The sequence below is a fragment of the Liolophura sinensis genome, chromosome 11, assembly GCF_032854445.1.
Source record: "Liolophura sinensis isolate JHLJ2023 chromosome 11, CUHK_Ljap_v2, whole genome shotgun sequence".
In the NCBI taxonomy this organism is placed as follows: domain Eukaryota; kingdom Metazoa; phylum Mollusca; class Polyplacophora; order Chitonida; family Chitonidae; genus Liolophura; species Liolophura sinensis.
Window position 1 is genome coordinate 25,808,352 of NC_088305.1, and position 25,043 is coordinate 25,833,394.

The window sequence follows — 25,043 nt, forward strand, 5'->3', positions numbered from 1 at the left end:
CCGCTGTTTGTCTTTATTTTTCTTCTATAAGTCTAATGGAGATTAGCGTATTTTTGGTGAAGTATGTATCACCCCTGGTCTAATTTTTCAATTCTGCCATTGATTTCGATTATGCCCCTTTGTTTCTGTACAAATCAGAAAACAAGGTGTCACTTTACACTGCATTTTGACAGTTTACTAAGAACATGGTTCCCAAGTTCAACAGTCACGGAAGTCAATGTGCACATACTGTTTCTTCAGGGTTTACTACATGACTTGTTGAGCTGATGGACCATACACTGACTACACTACATATCCCAACAAAGGAAGAAACGTTAGGAATTAAATTTAGGCACTGTGAGGAAGATTAAGACATTTGACTGTAATGCGTAATACCATGTGACGGCGACGTCAAATTTAAAATTCCGATTAGCGGGCTTTGTGCACTATGGCCTTTAGCAGAGGTTGCTGTTATTTAAATCACGTGAAAGAAGATATGACGTCAGTCCATTAAAGATCCTGCTTTTCACAATGATCATCTGTGAAGAGGATCGACGACTAGCATTAGTAACAATGTACAAACAACTTCGGCTTTTTAAGGCGTGCACATTTACATGACTAACCGTGTTGGCTTATCCAACTTACCTGGTCTAAGGCTTTACCTGTACCCGACCACGTGATCTTTTTCTTTGATGTCGCTGGTTATGTAAAGGGTAAATACTCTCAAACCCATTCCATATTATAGTTTAATGCTCTCAAAGAACATCGCCAGTATCGTTCAGAATATACTTATCTTGTGTAACGTGCTGCAACAACAACGTCAATCTGATCTGATCTTTTTTTTACGATTTAATGTGAAACCACTCCTAAGCTATCACATACACACCCGATCACGGCAAGAAGAATAATTTTCTAAGCCCTTAGTCACTTTCTCAGAGCTACTTGCTTCAAAAAGTTTTTTGGTGTTAGATCTGTAGAGGTACCCCGTGCTCTTCATGAAGCAAATACCGGCGGCAGGCTTCCACGGGGCTAGGTATGAGAGCCTCACTTTCATATCATCGACTTCCCAACTTCGACAGTAGGCCAGTGCGCAGAAAAAGATGATTTGATAAAGTTTAGGCCAAATTTACTGTTTCAGGATGTGAATCTAAAGTTAAATGAACTGTTAGTTACTTGTTAAATGCACTATTCTAAATATGCACATTATTGGTTTTTAATTTTGACCAGGTTTTTGTCACAAATGTACACCCTGCTAACCAAGATTTAGAGAAAGTCATACTCACAAAGTTTTAAACGACCTGGAACGTGCGTATTATAATGTGCTGACACATCAACGACTAAAAACAGGGACGACACAGCCAGAGCCTAGGTAAGAAAACCGCTAACAGTACGTATTATTTATGCCAGTTTTAGTCTAGAATCCAGATCCTCCACTCAGGTTGGTCACTGGCCAACTCTCATAGTTCATTTCATGGTCGGAGCATTAGTATGTGGTCCAGTCCTAAAGGCTGACAAGCTGTTCGAGCTGCCGTAAAAAAATTTGCAAAATACCCCATTTGACTGGACAATTCAGGCATCAAAATGAACAAAGGCCTTTGTCCTTTATGTAACACAACATGAAATTATTTACTAACTCGGAAATCGGTGCACTGTTAAAAAGCCAAGAAAACGCTTAAATGAAGTATGCCGGTATATCAGACCATTGAAAAGCAATCGATTTATTTTTCTAATTTTGTCTTTTAAAACGTCACAGTTTAGGGCGATATGTAGTGAAAAAGAAAATAGCAGTTACGTCACATGCATAATTTCTGGCTGGAAATAGTTTATTTCAAGGTACATTCGGGGATGCATTCCTGCATTTCGGATGATGAAATCTAGCAATTTGTGAGTGTTGTATGGCAAAAATCTGATGAGAGGCCATTGCCCCCTTTGATGGCACCGTATAGAATCCATGGTTCCAAATAGATTTTTAAAACAATTCTAAAAAAATAAATCGAACTATTTTTATGGTCATTGAAACCCGTAAAACTAGATATGTTAAGCTGGCTGGAATTTTGCATAGTCTTTGGCAAATTAAATAAACTCACCTCTATGAAAACACACCTAATGACTCCTCGTGGTCATATGACCTGAAAAATTGTTAAGCTCGACGTAAAACCCGTACATAAATATACAAACATACTGCTATGAAACTTTTGTATGATTTGTGGAGAATTAAAAAGCACCATTTTCATAAAACATGGTATGGGGATATGGTTTAAGTTAATATAAAGTCCATAATACCTCGTACTTTCTCGCGTTGAGGCACAGGACGGTGGAGATATTTACCCTTGAAAATCTTCATAAAGTATGGTCCTGGGGCATTCTATTTATTTGAAGAAGAACAACACTGACAAGATTCCAAAATCGGCCACGGAATTAAACATAACAAACTGTCGAGTGGGTTAACTAAAGCATCCATATTCTGCGAATTCTGTGTAATTTGGTGACAAGGGACCTCTGTCGCGCGGCGCAATGACCCAGGAGTCTCTCGCCAGTACGGTCGCTGTGAGTTCAAGTCCAGCTCATGCTGGTTCTCTCTCCGGTTGTAAATGGGAAGGTCGGATGGTCATGGGTTCTCTCCCACCATAATGCTGGCCGCCGTCATATAAGTGAACTGTACTTGAGTACGGCGTAAAACAGCAATGAATGAAATAAATAAATTTCGTGGGAATGTCAGATCAAGAGGAAACCACTGCATCTTCCTGCGCATGTGTCAAAACCTCACAACCCCGTTATTGTCTTGAGCGATGTAATTACATAGCATTTGGAGATCATTCATTGCCAATGTGCGCTGGCGAAGACAAAGAGCATCTATACGGATGTACCTTAAACGATCAGAAATATTAGCGTGTGTATAAACTGCATTTGACAGGATAGGAAACCTTTCACGGATAAACGCCAACACTGGGTAGTCTGTTGTTCACTCCGGACTTTGCAACGATGATTGATGGACAAAACTGGCAAAGTAGGACTCACTAGTACAAGAGAATCAATCCAGTCGCGCTTGCGCAGGAAAACGTTACAAGGCTCACCTTCTGACACAAAACTCCATAGCTCGTATTCTTTTAGAATTTTTCTTATTTCTAGTATTGCATGGACAAGCGATGTTGGATTGTTTTTTCTCTCCGAACTACAGCACAGAGAGTAAAATCAGACAACTGACGGCAGTGAACTCTTTTGTCGCTAAAGGTAAAAAGTCCTACTGTGCCATGTGATTGTCATTGCCCCATGATGCTGTAGGAGATTTTGTTTTACTTCTTGCAACAAAAGTTCGATCTCCAAACTCTCCTTTTAGTCTGTGCAAGCTGATTAGAAGAGACCAACTTAGATTGTCCTGTTAGACTGGGAATAAAACAATTCCTTTGAATTCACCACACATCTGTACAAACAGACATTTGCTGCAAGATTTTGATTAACAAAGTACGTTTGTAAATGTTATATATAGTTGTTTATTATTGCATGGAGCCCATGGCACATTGGCCCACACACATATAACATATTACTTATTTATTATAAACATGCTTACCCCAGGGATTAAGGTTGGACTATTCTGTTAGATCTGGATAAAAACAACCATTTGGTATTTAGCAATTTATCTAGACAGATTAAATCAGGTCTATAAGCTTGGTTTGTTCGGTTAGACTTGGATGAAAGCTTGGATGAAAGCAACCATTTAGCAATGACCATTAATCTATCCAGACAGAATAAAACAAGTCTATATGAGCTTGGTTTGTTCGGTTAGACTTGGATGAAAGTTTGGATGAAAGCAACCATTTAGCAATCATCATTAATCTATCCAGACAGAATAAAACAAGTCTATATGAGCTTGGTTTGTTCGGTTAGACTTGGATGAAAGCTTGGATGAAAGCAACCATTTAGCAATGATCATAATTCTATCCAGACAGAATAAAACAAGTCTATATGAGCTTGGTTTGTTCGGTTAGACTTGGATGAAAGCAACCATTTGGCAATGATCATTAATCTATCCAGACAGAATAAAACAAGTCTATATGAGCTTGGTTTGTTCGGTTAGACTTGGATGAAAGCAACCATTTGGCAATGATCATTAATCTATCCAGACAGAATAAAACAAGTCTATATGAGCTTGGTTTGTTCGGTTAGACTTGGATGAAAGCTTGGATAAAAGCAACCATTTAGCAATGATCATTAATCTATCCAGACAGAATAAAACAAGTCTATATGAGCTTGGTTTGTTCGGTTAGACTTGGATGAAAGCTTGGATGAAAGCAACCATTTAGCAATGATCATTAATCTATCCAGACAGAATAAAACAAGTCTATATGAGCTTGGTTTGTTCTGTTAGATTCGAATCTGAGCATTCCATTTAGCAATGACCATGAATCTGTCCAGACAGAGTAAATCCAGTCTATATGAGCTTGGTATGTTCTGTTAGATTCGGATCTGAGCATTCCATTTAGCAATGACCATGAATCTGTCCAGACAGATTAAATCCACTCTATATGAGCTTGGTATGTTCTGTTAGATTCGGATCTGAGCATTCCATTTAGCAATGACCATGAATCTGTCCAGACAGAATAAATCCAGTCTATATGAGCATGGTTTGTTCTGTTAGATTCGGATCTGAGCATTCCATTTAGCAATGACCATGAATCTGTCCAGACAGAGTAAATCCAGTCTGTATGAGCATGGTTTGTTCTGTTAGATTCGGATCTGAGCATTCCATTTAGCAATGACAGTGAATCTGTCCAGAGTAAATCCAGTCTATATGAGCATGGTTTGTTCTGTTAGATTCGGATCTGAGCATTCCATTTAGCAATGACAGTGAATCTGTCCAGAGTAAATCCAGTCTATATGAGCATGGTTTTTTCTGTTAGATTCGGATCTGAGCATTCCATTTAGCAATGACCATGAATCTGTCCAGACAGAGTAAATCCAGTCTATATGAGCTTGGTTTGTTCTGTTAGATTCGGATCTGAGCATTCCATTTAGCAATGACCATGAATCTGTCCAGAGTAAATCCAGTCTATATGAGCTTGGTTTGTTCTGTTAGATTCGGATCTGAGCATTCCATTTAGCAATGACCATGAATCTGTCCAGAGTAAATCCACTCTATATGAGCATGGTTTGTTCTGTTAGATTCGGATCTGAGCATTCCATTTAGCAATGACCATGAATCTGTCCAGACAGATTAAATCCACTCTATATGAGCTTGGTTTGTTCTGTTAGATTCGGATCTGAGCATTCCATTTAGCAATGACCATGAATCTGTCCAGAGTAAATCCAGTCTATATGAGCTTGGTTTGTTCTGTTAGATTCGGATCTGAGCAATCCGTTTAGCAAAGACCATGAATCTGTCCAGACAGATTAAATATGAGCATGTCCAGTCTGTATGAGCATGGTTTGTTCCGTTACATTTGGATGAAAGTAACCATTTACCAATGGTCATTAATCTATCCAGACAGATTAAATCCAGTCTATGAGCTTAGGCTGTTCTTTTAGATTCTGATGAAAGCAACCATTTAGCCTCCAGTCTGTCCATACAGATTAAATCCAGTCTATACAAGTTTGGGTTGTTCTGTAAGATTTGCATGGAAGCAGCCATTTAGCAATGACCATCAATCTATCCGGAAAGATTAAATTCAGTCTATGAGCTTGGCTTATTTTGTTAAATTCGGTTGAAAGCGACCATTTAGCAAAGACCATCAGTTTGTCCAGACAGATTAAATCCAGTCAATACAAGCTTGGGTTTTCCTGTAAGATTTGGATTAAAACAACCATTTAGCAAAGGCCATCAAATCAGTCCATACAGATTTAATCTAGTCTTTCAGCTGGGATTGTTCTGTTAGATTTGGGTCTGTGCAGTCCGTTTGCAATGTTTACAAATTCTTCCAAGCAATCCAGTAGAGTATGTGCAAGTGTTCTTTCACTTTGAATTACGTGATTTCGTTAGTAAGGAACAACAAACTCTCTAAACACACTTTATCCAGTGAATTAGGCTGGGTTGTTTTGTAAGGGTTGGATTAGAGCAATCAAAGAATTACGCTAAATGGTTTTTGAAGATTTGGATTAATAAGGTCCATTTAGAATGGCGAGTAATCATCATATACGAGTCATCTCCTCAGTATTTCTAACCCGTTACGTGCTTGCTTCTTTTTTTTTTCATTCCATTTCACTGCTGAGAGGGAAAACTTTAAGCAGACGTTCCACTTTCACATCGTAATCCCTTGACACTGTTTTGAGGTACTCCGTCCAGTTCCATGACAGGCATCTGGAAGGAAGCAGTGTTTAAATTTTTAAAATTTAATAGATGAGAATGAAGCCTATCCAGGTGATAGAAAGCTATCAATCTAGTCTCCATCAATATGGCATTTAACATTGCCATTCTTTGACTCTGTTGAAGAATTGTATTTAAAGTTTCAACGTCTGTTCCACTAATACACCTTTCCAGAAGACCAGTTGCTATGTTTGATTATTACCGTGCGATATTGCCGGGGGAGGGGGTGGGGGAGACTAGAGTACGCGGTGTAAACCACCAACTGATGACCGTGACGTATTTCACGTAAGTGGAAGCAATTGCTCTACTCTGAACTTTGTGCAAGATTACGCGACAGCGCCGCGAACCGCTTATTGGCGCTCATCCATGACAGTGGACGCAGATGTGTCTAACAAATTTCTATATCCAAAAATGGTATTAAACGCAAGGTCAGTTGGATGTATATGACATATATCATGCTTGGATTCCTGTCCGGACGTATGTGGGAAGGTGTTGAAACAACTTGCGGATGGTCGTGGGTTCCCCCGAGCTCAACCCGGTTCCCTCCAACCATAATGCTGGCCTCCGTCGTATAAGTGACTTATTCTTGAGCACAGCGTAAAACATAAATCAAGAAAATAAATACATGTAAATAAATAACCATTTAAAATTACATGTGAAGGCTACGATCACTGTCACAGTAATTTTAAATACTATCCTATGAATCTGAAAAAGTAATACATTTACTTCCGCTTTACTGCTGTCATTTATAACCTTACCTTTCCCACAGTTTATGATCCTCGGGCTTCATTTGTATTTCCGTTCTAGAATGAGGCATGCGCAGTACGAACAGGTCATGCAAGGGTGCGAATAGATACCTATTGAACACAATGGTTAACTTTTGAACCACTACCATATAATTAAGACGTACAGCGTAGAGAGAAAAACCAGAGCAGCGACGACAGTGTGATAGCTGGCAAATGGTCACACCTAACCTAAAAATACGGCCTCTTGTCAGTTTACCTCAGTTAGGGTTTTATTCTAACTTATTTATTTATTTATTTTAACTTATTTATTTATTTATTCTAACTGTTCATGTAAACTCATACATAGTAGCTAATTATACGCCCCCTAATACCAGGGCCTAAGCTGAATCAGGTAAAAAGAATACATTGATATATTAACTGCAATTTATTAGACGTCACTGGTCTAGAAGTACTGTGTTGTCGACACATTTAACATACAATAACATTAACCATATAACAACCCTCATCTACCAGATCCAAATCTTCAAAAGTTATGGGAGAACCCGACGTGCATGGAGCCGAAAGTAATCCGAAAAAATTAAATGAAAGTTCACAGCCCACATACTGAGAAACGTTTTCACAAAACAAAAACAAGAGCGACATATCTACGTTTACTCTATAACCCATATTGAATTATATGAATATATGATTAGTGAATATATTTTTTCTTTGCTATGCACTACACGATTATGATTTACAGTATTTGTACCCAGGTTCAATCCTGGGTCGGGTCAAACCTAAGGCCTTAAAAAAGAGGAAGTTGTAACTTTCTCGCCTGGCGTTCAGCATTAAGGGGAGAGTGCAAGGACTGGTTGACTCGTATCAGTACAATGGCTCGGGTGGGGTATCTTACTTGCATTCAGTAAGTCATCTCAGTGAAGCAGCACTAGATAAAAGGGCGGCGGAAATCCGTCCTGCAACAAGGGGTCACATTACATGCATTCTAAGGACACCTTCGTCGTCATATGACTGAAAAATTGTTAAGTGCGACGTTGAACGCTAAGCTCTCACTCATTCAGTATTTGTCTGTGTCTGCAGCCACCTAGCGGTTATGAGTGGAACTTACCCGGCTGCGTATAACTCCGCGATCAGCGCTTGTCGGCTGTATTTTCCAATGTAAAAATGCTCTTTATACCTCTCAAAGCTCTGCTTTACGAAGAGTCTAGGCACGACAATGCTCCACTCAAACGCATACTGCCAACTATTCTAGATAAAGTAAAATAAAGTTTCAGAAATTAAATAAGTAAAATGTTTAAGGAGTGAAATATACAACATAGTTTGAATATTCGGCGAGAATCGGACGATCATGTCGTGGCATGGCTTTATGTGAACGCCAAACCTTGTACGGTCTAGTGAGACTGGGCGTTCAGTGTAAAAAAGTTCCAAACACAACAACAACACCATCAGACATATCATATCAACCATAGCTTTGGTTGGCTCTCGGTGGCGTCACATGGGGTCAGGTCATTTCCTGTTCTCCACTATGTTCAAAAGCTCACGTATGGAAACCAATTAAGTCATCGTTTTCAACAGTTCACTGTTATTGTATTTGAAACCATTTGGTTCCAGTAATTTTTGTAACAATTATATCGAAATATCGGTCGACTTTCGCTGGCTACGTTGACGGACATTTTGTTGAGATTGTCTACATGTCTGGTGGTAGAAGCTTTAAGCTCGTAAACCAATAGGTACATGTGCAGGTTGATCATTCGTCGGCCGCAAAGCCATAAACACTTTGCTTTAGCTTTTTGTACGGATAGATAAACACTGAACATCCACTTGGTTGGATAAGCTACAGTCTATTTGCATACGAATCTGAGCAATCAAACGCAGGATCGTGCAGTTTAAATGTGAACATTTAGAACACGTGGCCTTTGAGCATGTCCTCCTTAAACAGGGAAAGCGGGAGCGAGTAGTGATCGTATGGTTACGAATTTTGTCTTTCAACCGTTAGGGTACACGAGTTTTAGGCCTAAATGTACATTTCAATGCATTTTCATAATATCAATACATTCTTTCCAGACCATCAAAACTACACATTAATTGAAAGTGAAAGTGAAACTGAAAATGCTATATAGTCTTTGATATCACATACATTATTTGATTGTCCGTCCGAATGTGACAAATAGTCCAGTGACAGACTGCCCTCCTTGAGCAGATTACTGCAAAACAAAATAAACTCAATCTGATGTGAAATACATATAACAAATATTGTATTTGTATACTGAACACAACAAAATCCACATGTGTCACTTTGTGTTCCAAGCAAACTCATATAGAACAAAGTATGTTGCTAGTGGATAAATCTGGTTTATGGATGTAATGAGCGAACACTAAAACATGTACGCCCTCCAACAGTCAACAGTAGCATGATGGGGCCACTGTTTGATTTCACAGGGAATAATCATATGTACTGGAGGCTGTCGTTGGCTGTCTAAAACCCGTGTTCACAGCTTTAGGCAACATGCACCATTGTTGTATCAACCTGACGCCCAGCCCCTGAACATTCTGGGGTTGACGTCTCATGACAACAAGACTTATTCCAAGAGAACCCCTTCATGTGTGTGTGATGGGATTGAGGGCAGGTAATCTCAATAGCTACTCCATGACATCATCCGGGTCAAGGACCTGGTCACGATATCCCTCTGTAGAAAGACGACTGAGCGCACGTTCCCACAGAAAGCATGGTGAAATTATGCCCAGCGTAGACCTTCATTAAGGTCAACCTGTGTCAGAATCGGTCCAACATAAAGATATCGGACAGATGGGCAACGAACAAGCAGTTTCGTATAGTTTCGTCAATTACATGACCCATAGATAGCGAGTTATTGCTTGACGTAGCGGTAGTAAAACATTTACGCAAGTGGCCTAGCCGAATTTGATTGTCCTGTGTGAAAGATGTCCTCTGGCTGTGAATTGTTCGCTTACTTTCTTTGATTGAGCGAGCGGAATTTTTTCAAACCAATTTTCTCTAAGTTATTAATTTACTGTCGATTGCGATTCGATATGATGTTAAATCTGATGTATTCTTACATGGAGTTTATGGGTCCACATGCAGATTCACTCTGCACACTTACTTTGACGCAGCATACTCGCCCAAGGCCATTTGCTCGTGAAGTTTCACGATGGTCCAAGGCTGTTGCGTTCTGTGCAGTTTCGATATGTATCCGGGAACAACAAGTGCCGTCTGTAAGTAAATGGGAATGTATCGGACGAAATGAACAAAAAAAATGACAATATGTCACATATTACAAGAAATGGAAAAAAAAAACACACGGAAATCTGTAACAACTTATACCAAATGAAAAAAACACCCTGAAAATGTGAGTCTAAAGAAGTTCACGAAACTCCCCATCTGAGATTTCGTCACCTTTACTCACATTTAATAAAATAAATATTCACACCTACGGTGATGTGCTCAAAGATATTAGTTCATATCTTCTGCATGATGCAAATGACATACCTCTATATATACATGTATGTGCATCGAATGGTATACATTCCACAGGCAGGCATGTATAAAGGCGAAAGATTTGCAACGACGATATTGCATGGGTTGCATAGGCAATTTTTCGAATATCCCTAGTGCACTAGTTTCTTTGCGCCTGATTTCTGCCTGATTTCCAATCACCGTGATGCTGGACGCTATCGTGTAAGTGGAATTTTCTTGAGTAAAGCACTTATCAAATAAACAGATAAAAATAAATCATTATGCTACAAGCCATGTTGAAAGTGTTGCACTGGGTGTCTGTAAGAGCGTTACCTTTTTCATCTGTTCGATGCCAGCTCTTGTGACGTGCGCTCGCAAGTCGCCGTATATAGCCTTCATTGGCAGATTATCAAAGTCAGTCATGAAAACATAGGCCGTTGTCGCCTGCTCAAAGGCCACGCGCTCGAGGTACTCCACTGGGTAGGTTGGCTGAAGAAAAATGATTACATAAAGAACTATTATCGAATAACATTAATGTTTAACAGGGGGCTTCCGTGGCTCACTTGGTTAGCGCGCAGCGTAGTGACCATGTCACCAATGCGGTCGTTGTGAGTTCAAGTCCAGCTCATACTGGCTTTCTCTCCGGCCGTACGTGGAGAGGTCTTCCAGCAACCTCCGGATGGTCGAAAGTTCGAAAGTTTCATCCCACCATAATGCTGGCCGCCGTGGTATAAATGAAATATTCTTGAATACGGGTTAAAACACCAATCACATAAATAACACCATTCTCAAGTTACTTCATCGTGTTTTAAGAAAGGAAGAAACAACATTTGAGTTAACAGAATGAATTGAAAACAAAAAAACACACATACATATATGTAATAGGTAACAACTATACTTACCCCGTTTTTTATCACAAGATTGAAAACCACATTTCTTCGCTTCTTCAAATATGTAGAAATTTGGATGGCCATTTTGAAAATAATCACTTCCTGGTCGGTCAGAAAGGCCGTAAGGCTCATTGGGCCCGACCAATGAAACGCCATCTTGTCTAGCAAGGATAAACTCTCCCCTCCGAAATGGGACACTAACGTCACTTCGAATTCTTTACTGTCGATACTTGTATTCCGGCCCCAGAAAAATAGCTGTGTCCTGTAGTTGCGTTGAGCTTGTTTGTTGTACGCCCAGCACGAATGGTTTGAGACTTGGACCACAGGTCGCTGTGAGAGCATTGGAAAATACACATTTACTTTTTATATTAATCGATGTTTTGCACGGTGCCCGTGGATATAACACTCAGTATATATATGAGGGGATAAGTTATGTGATGGCCTACCTAGTATCAGTGTACTGTGGCTGGGTTGGGTGTCGTGTCTGGCGTCAGAATATGGAACCTGGGTGGCTTGTCATGTCCCGCGTCAGAATATGGAATCCGGGTGGGACGTCATGTCTGGCATCAAACTATGGAATCCACGTGGGGTGTCGTGTCCTGTGTGAGGATACTGTGACCGAGTGGGCTGTCGTGTCTTTTGTGAGGATGCTGTGACCAGATTGTGTGTCGTGTGTGGCGTGAGGATGTTGTGACCGGGTGGCCTGTCCTGTCCTGTGTGAGGACATTGTGACTGAGTGAGTTGTCTTGTGTGAGGATATTATGACCGGGTGGCCTGTCATGTCATGTGTGAGGATACTGTGACAGAGTGGGGTGTCGTGTCTTGTGTGAGGATATTATGACCGGATGGCCTGTCATGTGCTGTGTGAGAATAATGTGAAAGGGAGGCGTGTCGTGTCCCGTATGAGAATGATGTGACCTGGTGGGGTGTCGTGTCCTGTGTGAGAATACCGTGACCAAATGGGGTTTCGTGTTCTGTGTGAGAATACTGTGACCAAATGGGGTGTCGTGTATGATGCAGATTTAGTGTGGCCGGGCGTGGAGCTTGTCTGGTGTCAGTATATTATGACCGGGTGAGGTGTCAGCTTTTAATAGTTTTCCCGACGAAGGATCGTTACCTTGTTGTACATGTAGAACGTAAATAATGCCACAAACACCAAGCAAACAGTTTTCACAAAATGTACCAGACACCAATACACGGTCACATACACCTCCGCTTCAATACAAAATGCTTTGTTACACTATAGGATTCAATATCACACTATCATAAATTGAGTCCTTCGAATGCTTATATCTATACATACTTAATTAAACTTTGAATAAAGAAAATGTGAAGATAATATGGCTGGTTATGATGTAATTATGCGGGTAAAACGTAAGTTGCGAGTATAATCTTGCTTATAGTCAACAGCAAGTATCTGAAGGTTTGTGTTCTTTTTCATGTGATTGTATATTAAAGGTGGTGACAGTACAGCATTTTGAGGAATTCTTGATCAGTCTAATAAATTGTAACTATCATCACTGCATTTTTGTTCTTACCTGATTCAGCCATGGTGCAAGAGGGCGTTTACGTTGCTACTTTTTATGCATAAAACCCCATCTGACGTAAATTTACAAGATACTGGATTTCACCGGTTACTTGTTACCACTTGCCAATTATCACACTGCAGTCACTGCTCTGGTTTTACTCTCTATTCTGTAACCGTTTTTCACCCGTTACTAGTCACCACTTGCCAAGTATCACACTTTGGCCACAGCTCTGGTTTTACTCTGTATTCTGTAGCCGTATTTCACCGGTTACTTGTGACCATAGCCAAGTATCACACTGCAGTCACCGCTCTAGTTTTAGTCACTGTGCTGTAGGCTTTTATATTCTATAACATTGAGCACTATTTGTGCTACTGGTTGGAGGTTTTGTGCTACATTGGTGTTACACACGGTATCATTTGTGATTTTGTGATATCTTACCTGTGTATCATAACAAACAGTTGTCTTTTTTCTCAGCAGGTTGCTATTAGTCTCGTACACTTCATCCCTTAAGCTCTCCAGGTACTCTTTATGCGGGATAGTGCTAAGAGGTGCGTACCAGTTGATGATCTAAATCAAATATTTATTTCTTTAAGAAGACTGTAACCTGTATCATTCATTGTCATTATATAAGATTTTTGGGGGGAGGAAAACGTATAGAACCCATGGAAAACTACTGCCCTTTGAAGTGCAACTACTGACTTGAGTCAGCAGTCTAACCAGCGAGAGCCTGATTCGAACTTGTGAACTCGTCCGAGAAAATTTACGAAATTTCCCGTCGAATACTTTAGTCCCCTCGTTCAGTGAGGTATATTATTTGGGGTAAATGAATTCCTTTGTTATTTTATCTTTTATTTTATTATTGATAAAATAAGCTGCGTTTAATAATGGAAGAATCCAGGAAGACGTTTGTAACCGTGGCCTTTATGCTCATATACTTAGCCTTTCAAACCCGATCCTGGACGGGAAATTTGTGGATTCCTCCTCTAGCTGCTTGTGGGGCGTCCCTGACACTACAGCGGTGTTGCTTAGTCCACAAAGCTCAGCGAATTAAACCTTTGCTGAACACAACTTGCTTTCCACGTTACCTAGGGTCTGTATTATTTGTACGTTTCGCGTGGAAAATTTCGTCAGTAACATACTGCTTATGTGTGGAGGAAACTGAAGAGGAAACCATCCATAAATCTGACCTCCATCGTATATTAAAGAAAATTCTTATACACGGCGCTAAAGAACAATCAAACAAATAAATGAATTCGTAAATTAATTTAGCCTGACTCCCTACCGAGACTCTTGCTCTCGTATAACCATTCAGTAATATCTTATTAAAGTTTTGGTTACGCATATTGTCTCCACAAATGACGGAAAGCAGACATTCTTCTACTGCCTTATTCTCACAACATCTCCCATTTTCAGTCACAAGTCCATGATATAACCAAGGGAGCAATACACAGGCTGTACATTTCAGTTAAAGCAATATTTTTCTACTATTTGTTTTTCTTTTTGGTTAAAGAAGAAGAACTGAAGCCATGTTATTGCTTCCTGTTTAGTTTACCAATCAAATACATAAACAAATAAATATTATTTAGTTTCCAACACGATCATAATATGAAGTTATTTATAGAAAAGCAGGTAAGAAAGTTCTGATATTAAGTAAACAATCGATCAAACGGAGGCCACGTGTATATTCCAACACACAACTCCCTGTAGGTCAAGGGCTAGTAGTCTCCAGCCAGAGCACCATACACAACTGAGCCATGCACTGATATCCATACTTTATACTTAGTGCTCAACCAAACAACACATGTATGTATGCATATATGACTTGGTGTCTAACGTCGTACAACACAGCATTTTGAGTAATTCTGGACCAGTGACGTCTAATAATTGCAACAGTGCATCTATAATTATATCAACAATTTTTCAGTCATATGATGACGAGGAGTCATTAGGTGTGTGCACATATATTGTGTTTTCTTGTAGCAGGTCGAATCCATGTCGCCAAAGCGCTGCTGCCAATGAAGAATCATGCCGACGAAACCAGGCATGACACCCCACCTTCTCACATTATACTGACACGGGGCCAATCAGTCATGTTTCGTTGCTCTAACCTCTCAGCGCAAGGAAGCGGAGGCAGCAGCAAGTATCATATTTTAAAGCCTTTGGTATGACACGACCTGGGTTTGATCCCGGGGTTTTCCGACTTTGAGGCGGACGCTCTAACCATTGGGCCACCGAAATGTTTTCAATGAATGGATACACGCTGAAACTTACCATAAAATCCGAACTTTCTGTTGCGAAACAAAAGCTTTCCTCATCATTTAGCTGGACATTCCATTTGCACGGCAGATTAAATACCAGATCAGTGTGGTTCCGTAAAACAATCTCCAGAATTTCCTGAAAAGCAACCAGTTCAGTTTAAAACCGAGCTTTGTTACAATACCATCGTTGAAAGCTATGAAACCATTGATAACGGTTGAGCAATGATATAAAATACATCACTTATCATCTATATCTTACCCAAATCGACTACCTGTGCATCATATCGTCTAAAGCAAAATAATTTTTATTAGTAAAAGCGAAAAAAATCACAAGAGAGCATTGCTCGTTGTGTATTAAAGAGCCAAAACCATTCCAAAAGAAAAACAAACAGCTATCTTATTATCAGACAATAAGCCGAAATGGCAGAAACAATTTAGCAAATTGTAAGCAAAAGAGTCGAAATCATAGAAATAATTTAGATTATTGTAAGCTAACAGGTCGAAATCACAGAAACAACTTAGCCCATTGTTAGCAAAAAGGTCGAAATCACAGAAACAGTTTACTCCATTGTGTCCAAAAGGGTAATAGACAATAATGAACTTACTTTCTCTTTGGCAAATAAGTACGATTTGGAATAAAAGAAAAACTTTTGCATTTCCAAATCCAGCATTGCTACCACGTCGTCTTCTCGGAGTCGTTGTAAATATAAGAGCGCCACTCCAAAATCGTAAACATACGGATTCGTCTGAAACACGCGGAAGGTTTTATTTATTAATCACACAGATTAGATATAGCTGCACTAACAGAAGTCCCATAGATTACCCTTATATAAAACAGTCGAAGTCCCATAGATTAGGGTTACATAAACCAGTAGAAGTCCCACAGATTACCCTTACATAAACCAGCAGAAGTCCCACAGATTACCCTTAGATAAACCAGTAGAAGTCCCACAGCTTACCCTTACATAAACCAGTAGAAGTCCCACAGATTACTCTTACATAAACCAGTAGAAGTCCCACAGATTACCCTTACATAAACCAGTAGAAGTCCCACAGATTACCCTTACATAAACCAGTAGAAGTCCCACAGATTGCCCTTACATAAACCAGTAGAAGTCCCACAGATTATCCTTACATAAACCAGTAGAAGTCTCACAGATTACCCATACATAAACTAGTAGTAAGTTCCACAAATTACCCTTACATAAACCAGCAGAAGTCCAACAGATTAACAGAAGTCCCAGAGTTTACGCTTACATGAAATAGTAGAAGTCCCACGGATTACCCTTACATGGAATAGAAGAAGTCCAACAGATTACCCTTACATGAAATAATGGAAATCCCACGGATTACCCTTACATGAAATAGTGAAAATCCCACGGATTACCCTTACATCAAACAGAAGTAATCCAACAGACTACCCTTACATGAAATAGTGGAAGCCCCACAATTCACCCTTACATGAAAAAATACATTTGAGGCAGATTACCCTTAGATAAAATAGAAGAAAAATCCCACAATTTACAATTACATGAAACAGTGGAAATCTCAAAGATTACCCTTACATGAAATAAGTAGACTTCCAACAGACTACCCTTACGTGAAATAGCAGAATTCCAATAAATTACCCTTACACGAAGAAGCTGGTGTACCACAATTTACCCTTACATGAAGAAGAGTCCCACAGATTACACTTATATGAAAAAGAAGAAGTCCGACAGATTATTCTCACATGAACCAAAATACAAATTACCCTTTTAAGAAAAACTAGATCCCACAATTTACCCTTATATCCGAATCAGTTAAAGTATAATATGAAACAGTAAAAGTCCCACATATAACCCTTACATGAAATGGTAAATGTCCCACATATAACCCTTATATGAAATGGTAAATGTCCCACATATAACCCTTACATGAAATGGTAAATGTCCCACATATAACCCTTACATGAAATGGTAAATGTCCCACATATAACCCTTACATGAAATGGTAAATGTCCCACAATTTGCCTGTACATGAAATAGTAGGTCTTACAATTTACTGTAACATAAAACAGTTGAAGTATCACACATTACCCTTATATGAAACCCCACAGATTATTAGTAAATACACTAGAGATCCCAACATTATTTTGACATACATTTACAGAAATGTCACAAATTAGTTTTACATGTAGCTGTAGGAATGTCACAAACTCGTATTACATACACTTGTAGAAATGTAACAAATTAGTTTTATTTATTTATTTATTTATCTATTTGATTGGGGTTTGACGCCGTACTCAAGAATATTTCACATATACGACGGTGGCCATCATTAAGGTGGGAGGAAACGGGGTAGAGCCCGATGGAAACCCACCACCATCCGCAAGTAGCTGGCAGACCTTTCCACGTACGCCCGCAGAGGAAGCCAGCAAGAGCTGGACTTGAACTCACAGCGACCAAATTAGTTTTACATGCACTTGCAAACATGTCACACATTAGTTTTATATACTCTGATGAAAATGTCACAAAATTAGTTTTATATGCACTTGTAAAACTATTACAAATTAGTTGTATATACACCTGTAGAAGTGTCACAAATTAGTTTTACATGCACTTGTAGAAATGTCACACATTAGTTTTATATACTCTGATGAAAATGTCACAAAATTAGTTTTATATGCACTTGTAAAACTATTACAAATTAGTTGTATATACACCTGTAGAAGTGTCACAAATTAGTTTTACATGCACTTGTAGAAATGTCACAACTCAGCCTCACATCCACTTGTATTATTTAGTTATTTATTTGATTGGTGTTTTACGCCGTAGTCAACAATATTTCACTTATACAACGGCGACCAGCATTATGGTGGGAGGAAACCGGGCAGAGCCCGGTGGAAACCCGCAGGTTGCTGACAGACCTTCCCACGTAGGCCGGAGAGGAAGCCAGCATGAGTTGGATTTGAACTCACAGCGTCCGCTTTGGTGAGAGGCTCACATACACTTGTAGAAATGTCACAACTCAGTTTCACATACACTGGTAGAAATGTCACAAATTGGTTTTACACACACTTGTAGAAATGTCACAAATTGGTTTTACACACACTTGTAGAAATGTCACAAATTAGTTTTACACACATTTGTAGAAATGTCACAAATTAGTTGTACACACACTTGTAGAAATGTCACAAATTAGTTTTACACACACTTGTAGAAATGTCACAAATTAGTTTTACATACACTGGTAGAAATGTCACAAATTAGTTTTACATACACTTGTAGAAATGCCACAAATTAGTTTTACCTACATATGTAGAAATTAGTTTTACGTACTCTTGCAAAAGGGAAGAGATTAGTGAAGTTCTAAGGCATACGTTTTACATACATACAGTAGACGTCCCTCAGTTAGTTAAATTATTTAATTATCCACGGTTTAGTTTTCGATACACTAACGGGTGACACACATATTAGCGTTACATACACCTCGCGAAACTCACACACGAAAGTCCCACACATTAGCCTTACATCGACTACTAGTGGACCCATTGCCTAGTTTTACGTAAAGGTGTGGTTTCAAACCACTACAGACATTTATTATTTAACATCTCATGGAAGAAAAGTTCTCACAAAAAGGAGATAATCATTATGTGATTCAGCTCTACGCCCCCACTGTCTAATAACATTATTTTCGTGAAGGAAAATATTTAAATATCTGGGGTATACCGTGGATTTTGTTGATCGCCGTGGAACTGTTTGTTAGGTTCCCGGAAGTCAAGCCCGCTATTTTTCGTATTTTATCGTTTTCATTCACACAATCGTCTACATTTGAAAAATCTCATATGTTACATGTATGAAAAGACCTTTCCCGGTTTCGCTTGTCAACTCCTAAACAACTACAGTTGAGGTTGTAGAAATCTTTAACTGTGAAAATGGTCTGTGACATTGTAAAAGACGTACAGCATAGACAGTAAATCCAGAGCAGCGACGAGTGTGATAGTTGGCAAATGGTCACACGTAACCCGTGAAAATACTACCCCTTGTCAGTTTTTCGAACTGCTATGTAAATGCATATAGTGGCAAATTACACGCTCCCTAGCACGCTGGCTTAAGCAGAATTAGGTATAAAAACCAAACTTTTTCCGCAGTAATATTTCACCGATCTATCAGATACTGGTTACTGGATACTTTGATATTCGTTTGGATTTAGACAAGACTTTTTGGGACATACCTTTGATTCAATGATTGGATTAGCCTTTGGTATTCCAGTTGTAGCTATAACCTGGAGTGAGAAGATTTAAGCAGATGATTAAAATGAGTATTGAAGCATTGAAAGCCAAAACAAAACAAAAATAAAACGACGAAAACTGAACACGACTTAACATGTCATATGAGCAATGTCATACTTACCATTGAGAAAAGAATAACAGACATATTGGGTTTATCCTCGACCAAGACTTGTCTATGGTGACACTGCAATACTATTGTGCCGTGAAAGTATCTTTTGAGCAAACATAATATGAGACATAGAATAAACTGAGTAAAGCCAGAGCAGTGACGACTGTGTGATAACTGGCAAATGGTCAGACTTAACCGGTGAAATACGGTCTCTTGTCAGTTTCCCTCAATTAGGGTTTTATTATAATTGTGCATGTAAATGCTTAAATATTATCAAATTACACACCCTCTTGCGCCATGGCTTAAGCTGAATCAGGTAAAAAAACATGCATTGATGTTAATTGCAATATAATACAGCGACAGGCGTGACGTATTGCAGCAGGGAGCAAAAGGTACTGCCTTAAATATGGACAGAGCATCCACAATCTCTGGCACTCTGCTTCATGGTTGTGTCTAATTCCGCTCAACCCGAAGCTAGGGGATGTGTATATTCATCGTGCTGAACTAGATCGCAACTTTGGATATATTAACATTAGCGGTATATAGGTCATTGTCGACAACTCACATGCTAACATGGTACACGAATTGAATACTGATTTCATTCATTCGCCAAGAACACTCAATACGCCTCTCCAAGATTACTGAAAACTGTTGACTCCTTGTCGTTGCACGATTCCGTCCTAATTTCATATTTTACATACTTTTTTTTTTATTTCTTTGGTTATTTGTGTTAAACGTTGTGTTTGGAATTGGCCTAGCGATCATTGATCCCGAACATCCATTTTGGCTGAAGGCTGGTCTTAAAATGTCTGTTTCGACGCGTATGTTATTAATGATAGGCAGGGGCTTTGCGAGTACTCTCTCTGGGTATCGTACACCATAACACCGTCATTGTTTCATAGTTTACAGTGTTTCTACGTACATGTTATCGCTCGCCTTCCTCTGAGTGATACCCAAACAGAATCAGCATAAAACATTTCCAAATTTTTTCAATGCAATACACTATCATTTATCTTCTGCGCTTTGTCATAGATGTGTATGTGTAAAGTTTCTCTTCCAGTTCAAATCACACGGATATGACGTAAAACCCAACTCCTTTATACGTTCAAATCCCACGATTTCAGAAGGTTGCGTCATTGTGCATTACAGCGTTTTCTAAGAACAGTGCAAACGTGAATTGCTGGAGGCCTTTTCCGGCATGGGTGTCACCCGTTGTTACTGCACATGACTCTCCAGCTGCATTTCACAGAAGTGAGTAAGATTAACGTGCATGCCGCTATATTCCGGAAGTAAATTTTATCCACATACAAACCCTGTCGCAAAAATTTCAGATTCAAGAGGAGATAATCCCTGCTTCCAACACTTAAAATTTTCTCGTAAACGTTTCCTGAAAAAGGTGCAACTGGGCTGTACCCGATTAAGCAAAGTTTCACTTGACATAAAATTATACGTTTACTTTTGTAATGGTAAAGGTTAGCATTTATCTGGGTAAACTTCTTCCGGTCATGAGTAAACTTTTACTGAAACATTTCCTCAAAAAATGCAGCATATATTTGTAGTCCCCATGCATGCATGTGGCAATAGACCTAAGGGCTCATTTCCTTTAAGAAAGTACTGATTTAATATACATAATATTAAAAACACAAACTATTACCATTTCAAGTAAAAATTCCTGGGGTGGAAAACGTATACAGTAATCACTAAACATTTACTGGAAATGTTAACAGTGAATAGCTCTGTGAACGGGAAAGCGTTCTACACGCGTTCTACACGCCTCCTCACTACCGTGGTTATTACACTCACCTGGCTAGAATTGAACTCGTCAAACACTCGCCACAGTTCCTTTATGTCACAGTGTACAAGATAAGACGGGTCCAAAACAATCACCTGAAAAACAAAAAACAAAAACCAATTGCATAGAAAGGTTTGTGTCTTTCCATCTTCATTGAAAACTTCTGAATGTTTTTCTTTGCATGAATTTGTCCTATTTTCTTACTTTATATGCTTTCTGAGTTTTTAGTGGTTTGTGATGATTGCTGTTTTGGTACATGGTCTTGCAATTATTGAACCCAAACGTTCATTTTAGTTCACAGCTGCTGTACGAATGGCTTTTTTGACACCTAGCTTCACAGTCTGAAATACCCTATTAATCTGCGAAGGAACTGTAGGTTTTAAATTGTTATATAAATAACAAGGTAGTACCTCACGAAATACAACATTTTCAGATGTGAAGGTAGGTGAATATCATGTTATCGATCGGATGTATTTTTTCACACGCATTTTAGTTTTAAAGGTTTAACAGAATTGACTTACCTTTTCAACCTGTGGTAACAAACGGTAGATTTTCATCTTTAGGAGAGAAAAATCCCTCTTAATCCATTCTGCAAGTTTCTGCAAAGACGGAAAAATCACATGTTTGATCACAAAGCAAATTTAAACTTAAGTCGAAACTTCTGCCATTAAATTCGATGTGTTCCTTTTCGTTATATTAGCTGAAATTTGTTGTAAATTAACTTGCCCAGAACTTACGCTGCCAAGCAATATTTTGGCCTTGTTACATAAGAAATAACAGTTTTATAGGGGGGGGGGAGGGGTGAAATTTTGACCTACGCCTAAGATCGCTTCGTGATTATGGGACAAGGGGCCGATTTCACAGAGCCGTTTTTGACTTAAGTCAAAACCTAAATTCTCTTTACGATTCCTATTTTTGGTACTGGAAGTTGAAATTTGGGCACGTTTGCCTTAAGATAACATTGATGAAGTGGACAAAATTTTAATTTATAAAGCCCAAAAATAAGCTTTAAGGTTGTATTTCAAATTTTGACTTAGTTCAGAACTGACTGTGGAATCAGAGGCATTTATGAGTGACGACACTGATAAGACTCCAGAGGGACGAGTGATGGCCGAGTGGTAAAGGTGCTTGTCTTCCTGTCGACAGAAAACAGAGAAGTGGCTTCAATCCCGGGTAAGTGGGTTAGTCTGCGACATGGAATTTGCAGCTTTCCTCGCTCTCAGGTTTGTGGTGCAACTGATGTGGAAAACTGGGACACGCTTAAATTGTCAATATCTACCCGCTTTGGAACACACTTGAATATGGCCATAGCTTAAAAAAGTGATATGACAAGTTGTTCTTGTTCTAAAAAGGTCAACGTGTTCAAATATGTTGGTTGAATGTATGGATCAGTCTCATGCGTTGGTGACTCACTATTCCGGTTGAAAGTTTGGCAACAAAGGTTTTTCAGACTGAACCTGAGGAAATTACCATATAAAAAGTACATAGAAAGTCAGATCTTCTCCTGTAACCCTCAGGTTTACCGTATCCATTTACCCCGCCCATCGCATAACTGACAAATCCTTATAAAACTGCGTCAAACATCAATTACAAACATAAGAATAAACAAATAACTTGATAGCAAACAAAAGAATATATTACACATACTGTGAAACTTTTCAATCTTGTCACAGAGAGAAATTTTACAGAAATGCCTTACCTTTGGAATAATAACATTGATCGTCCATGTAACTGGAAGAACAAGAGAAATCTATGGGTTTTAGGAATCAGAATAAATCTCTTTCTTTGAATGATAAACTCTGACTGAAATGACAATACCTCTCCAATCGAACGGGTTAAGTACAAGCGAAATTTCACTTTTCATTTGCGACACAACATTGTCAACTAGATCTGACTTGTGGGGTCGATTGCAAAATAGCTATCGTTTCAACAGCTTTAACTAAGAAGCACTTGTATACTGGAAGATCTAGCCATATCTAAGCCCGTCTCCTATAGCTGTCGACCTAGCAACACGCTACAGGCTTCCCATCAATGAGAAATGAGTTGAAATCCGGTTTCTACCGCTTGTTCGGCTTGCGAGTTAATTCTGAAGATTTTTTCAGGTGTTGGGCGAGAGGGCGAGATCTCCCCCGGGCTCAGTTCGTTTTTCTCCACCCACAAACTGATTGTCGTCTTATAAGTCCAAACATTTTTTACTACATCGCCAACCCCAATACACTACGATGTATAAACAAACATATATATACCTTCAGCAACGTCCCACGTTTCCATCAGTACGGATAGCAGCTTTTTACCAGATTTGTACGTAAAGAAATGAAAGTAGATAGGGTTTTGTCGGGTCATATAGATGCTCTTTAGCATGGAACCCACCCTCTGCACAGATGTCAAATCCATGCAGACTACTGCAATGTGGATTACCTGAAATTATATGGAAAATGGGACAAAAAGATGCATTATTAGTACATGACAAAACGTTGTTGTTGTTCACGTAAGTGGTGTTGCACCAGGTAACAGTGACTTAATCATCTCTGCGCTGTAGTAAGTAAGAAAACGGCTTTGTTCGAAGGTTTTACATTAAGAATTACATACCATTCTGTTGTGATACATAACAAATTATTTCTGTCAGATAAAAACATCTCGTTTACACTTTGTTTCAGCTAGGGCATGGCTTCTGATACCGACGATTTTCTGGCTACTGTATACTCAAAGTTCTTCGGATGGAATTTTGAATTTAAAACACAAGATATCTGTACGATTCGTAAACACTTAGTGCCATTTGGGGATCAGGGTAAGTGTCACAAAACCTTGTCTAGAACTTCGTTTTCTTTCGGAAAAGTTCCGCCGGAGGACACAAGTGATGAAGCTAGGCCTGAACAAGCATATGTGTGTCTTACAGGCTCCAAGCTTATCTATTGGTGGCAGTGGTGTCAAGCGAAAGGTGGAGAGTGACGCATGAATTGAAAGGAGTATGAAGTTTGAGCAGGTGCGAGATTTATAGACGAAAGTTTCTAATTCTTGGCGAGAGGACACCAAACATCATGTAGTGATGACGCTGCGTGACGTTGCTTGGATCCGCCCGGTACCCATCCCAGCTGCTGGCATAGGATGATCCAGATTTTGACAGTAAACCCATGTCAAGATTTATATGGGCGCATCCCCACAGACTAGACAAGAAAGGCACCAATGGTTATTGGCCATGGAATGACTGGGGCTGATTTACAGCCCTAACCGTTAACATTGTCGAATGCGGAAAATTAATGAGGGCCGGAGGCCATAACCAATAAACAATAGACAGAAATATCCCTATGAAGATCCGTGAAACTGATCTAGGATTTACCGCCGTGAAAGATACCATGTATTCATGTTATATATTACATTACTACCATGCAGCCAAAAAGAAGATAAATTCGTTGCCAATCATATGATGCCAGTGAGATTTTGGTGCACATTAGCTACGTTAGTAAGACTCACATCTTGCCTGGATTATAGAATATAACAGCTGTGTCTGAAACAGATCAATGTGTGTTTGTATAAGAGTCCTTGAAGTATAACAGCTGTTAGATTGAATCAACAGGCGCACCCTTGATACCTAAATTTATTTATTTGATTGGTGTTTTATGTCGTACTAAAAATATTTTACTTACACGACGGCGGCCAGCATCATGGCGGGAATAAACCGAGCAGAGCCCGGGGGAACCCC

General features: G+C 39.2%; 1 protein-coding gene across 1 annotated transcript; it reads right to left on the reverse strand.

Annotated features, from left to right (window-relative positions):
* Positions 1 to 6,162: 6,162 nt before the first annotated feature.
* LOC135478243 (xylosyl- and glucuronyltransferase LARGE2-like) lies at positions 6,163 to 22,652 on the reverse strand. Its single transcript, XM_064758514.1, has 13 exons — positions 22,623 to 22,652; positions 21,865 to 21,942; positions 21,355 to 21,438; positions 19,385 to 19,435; positions 15,775 to 15,915; positions 15,183 to 15,305; positions 11,395 to 11,712; positions 10,826 to 10,981; positions 10,140 to 10,249; positions 9,158 to 9,224; positions 8,129 to 8,268; positions 7,036 to 7,134; positions 6,163 to 6,271 (listed from the first exon to the last, which is right to left on the reverse strand). The coding sequence occupies exons 1-13, from the start codon at positions 22,650 to 22,652 to the stop codon at positions 6,163 to 6,165; spliced, it is 1,506 nt and encodes a 501-aa protein (XP_064614584.1).
* Between the last annotated feature and the right edge of the window lie 2,391 nt (positions 22,653 to 25,043).

What these genes read in the sequence shown, in the direction of transcription:
- LOC135478243 (XM_064758514.1), bottom strand. Translation starts at nt 22,652, where the DNA reads ATGGCCATATTCAAGTGTGTTCCAAAGCGG. An exon ending in GCATCGAACAGATGAAAAAG is followed by an intron (nt 10,250 to 10,825) that starts GTAACGCTCTTA and finishes ATTTACTTACAG; the next exon opens with ACGGCACTTGTTGTTCCCGG. An exon ending in GGCGAGTATGCTGCGTCAAA is followed by an intron (nt 9,225 to 10,139) that starts GTAAGTGTGCAG and finishes TTTGTTTTGCAG; the next exon opens with TAATCTGCTCAAGGAGGGCA.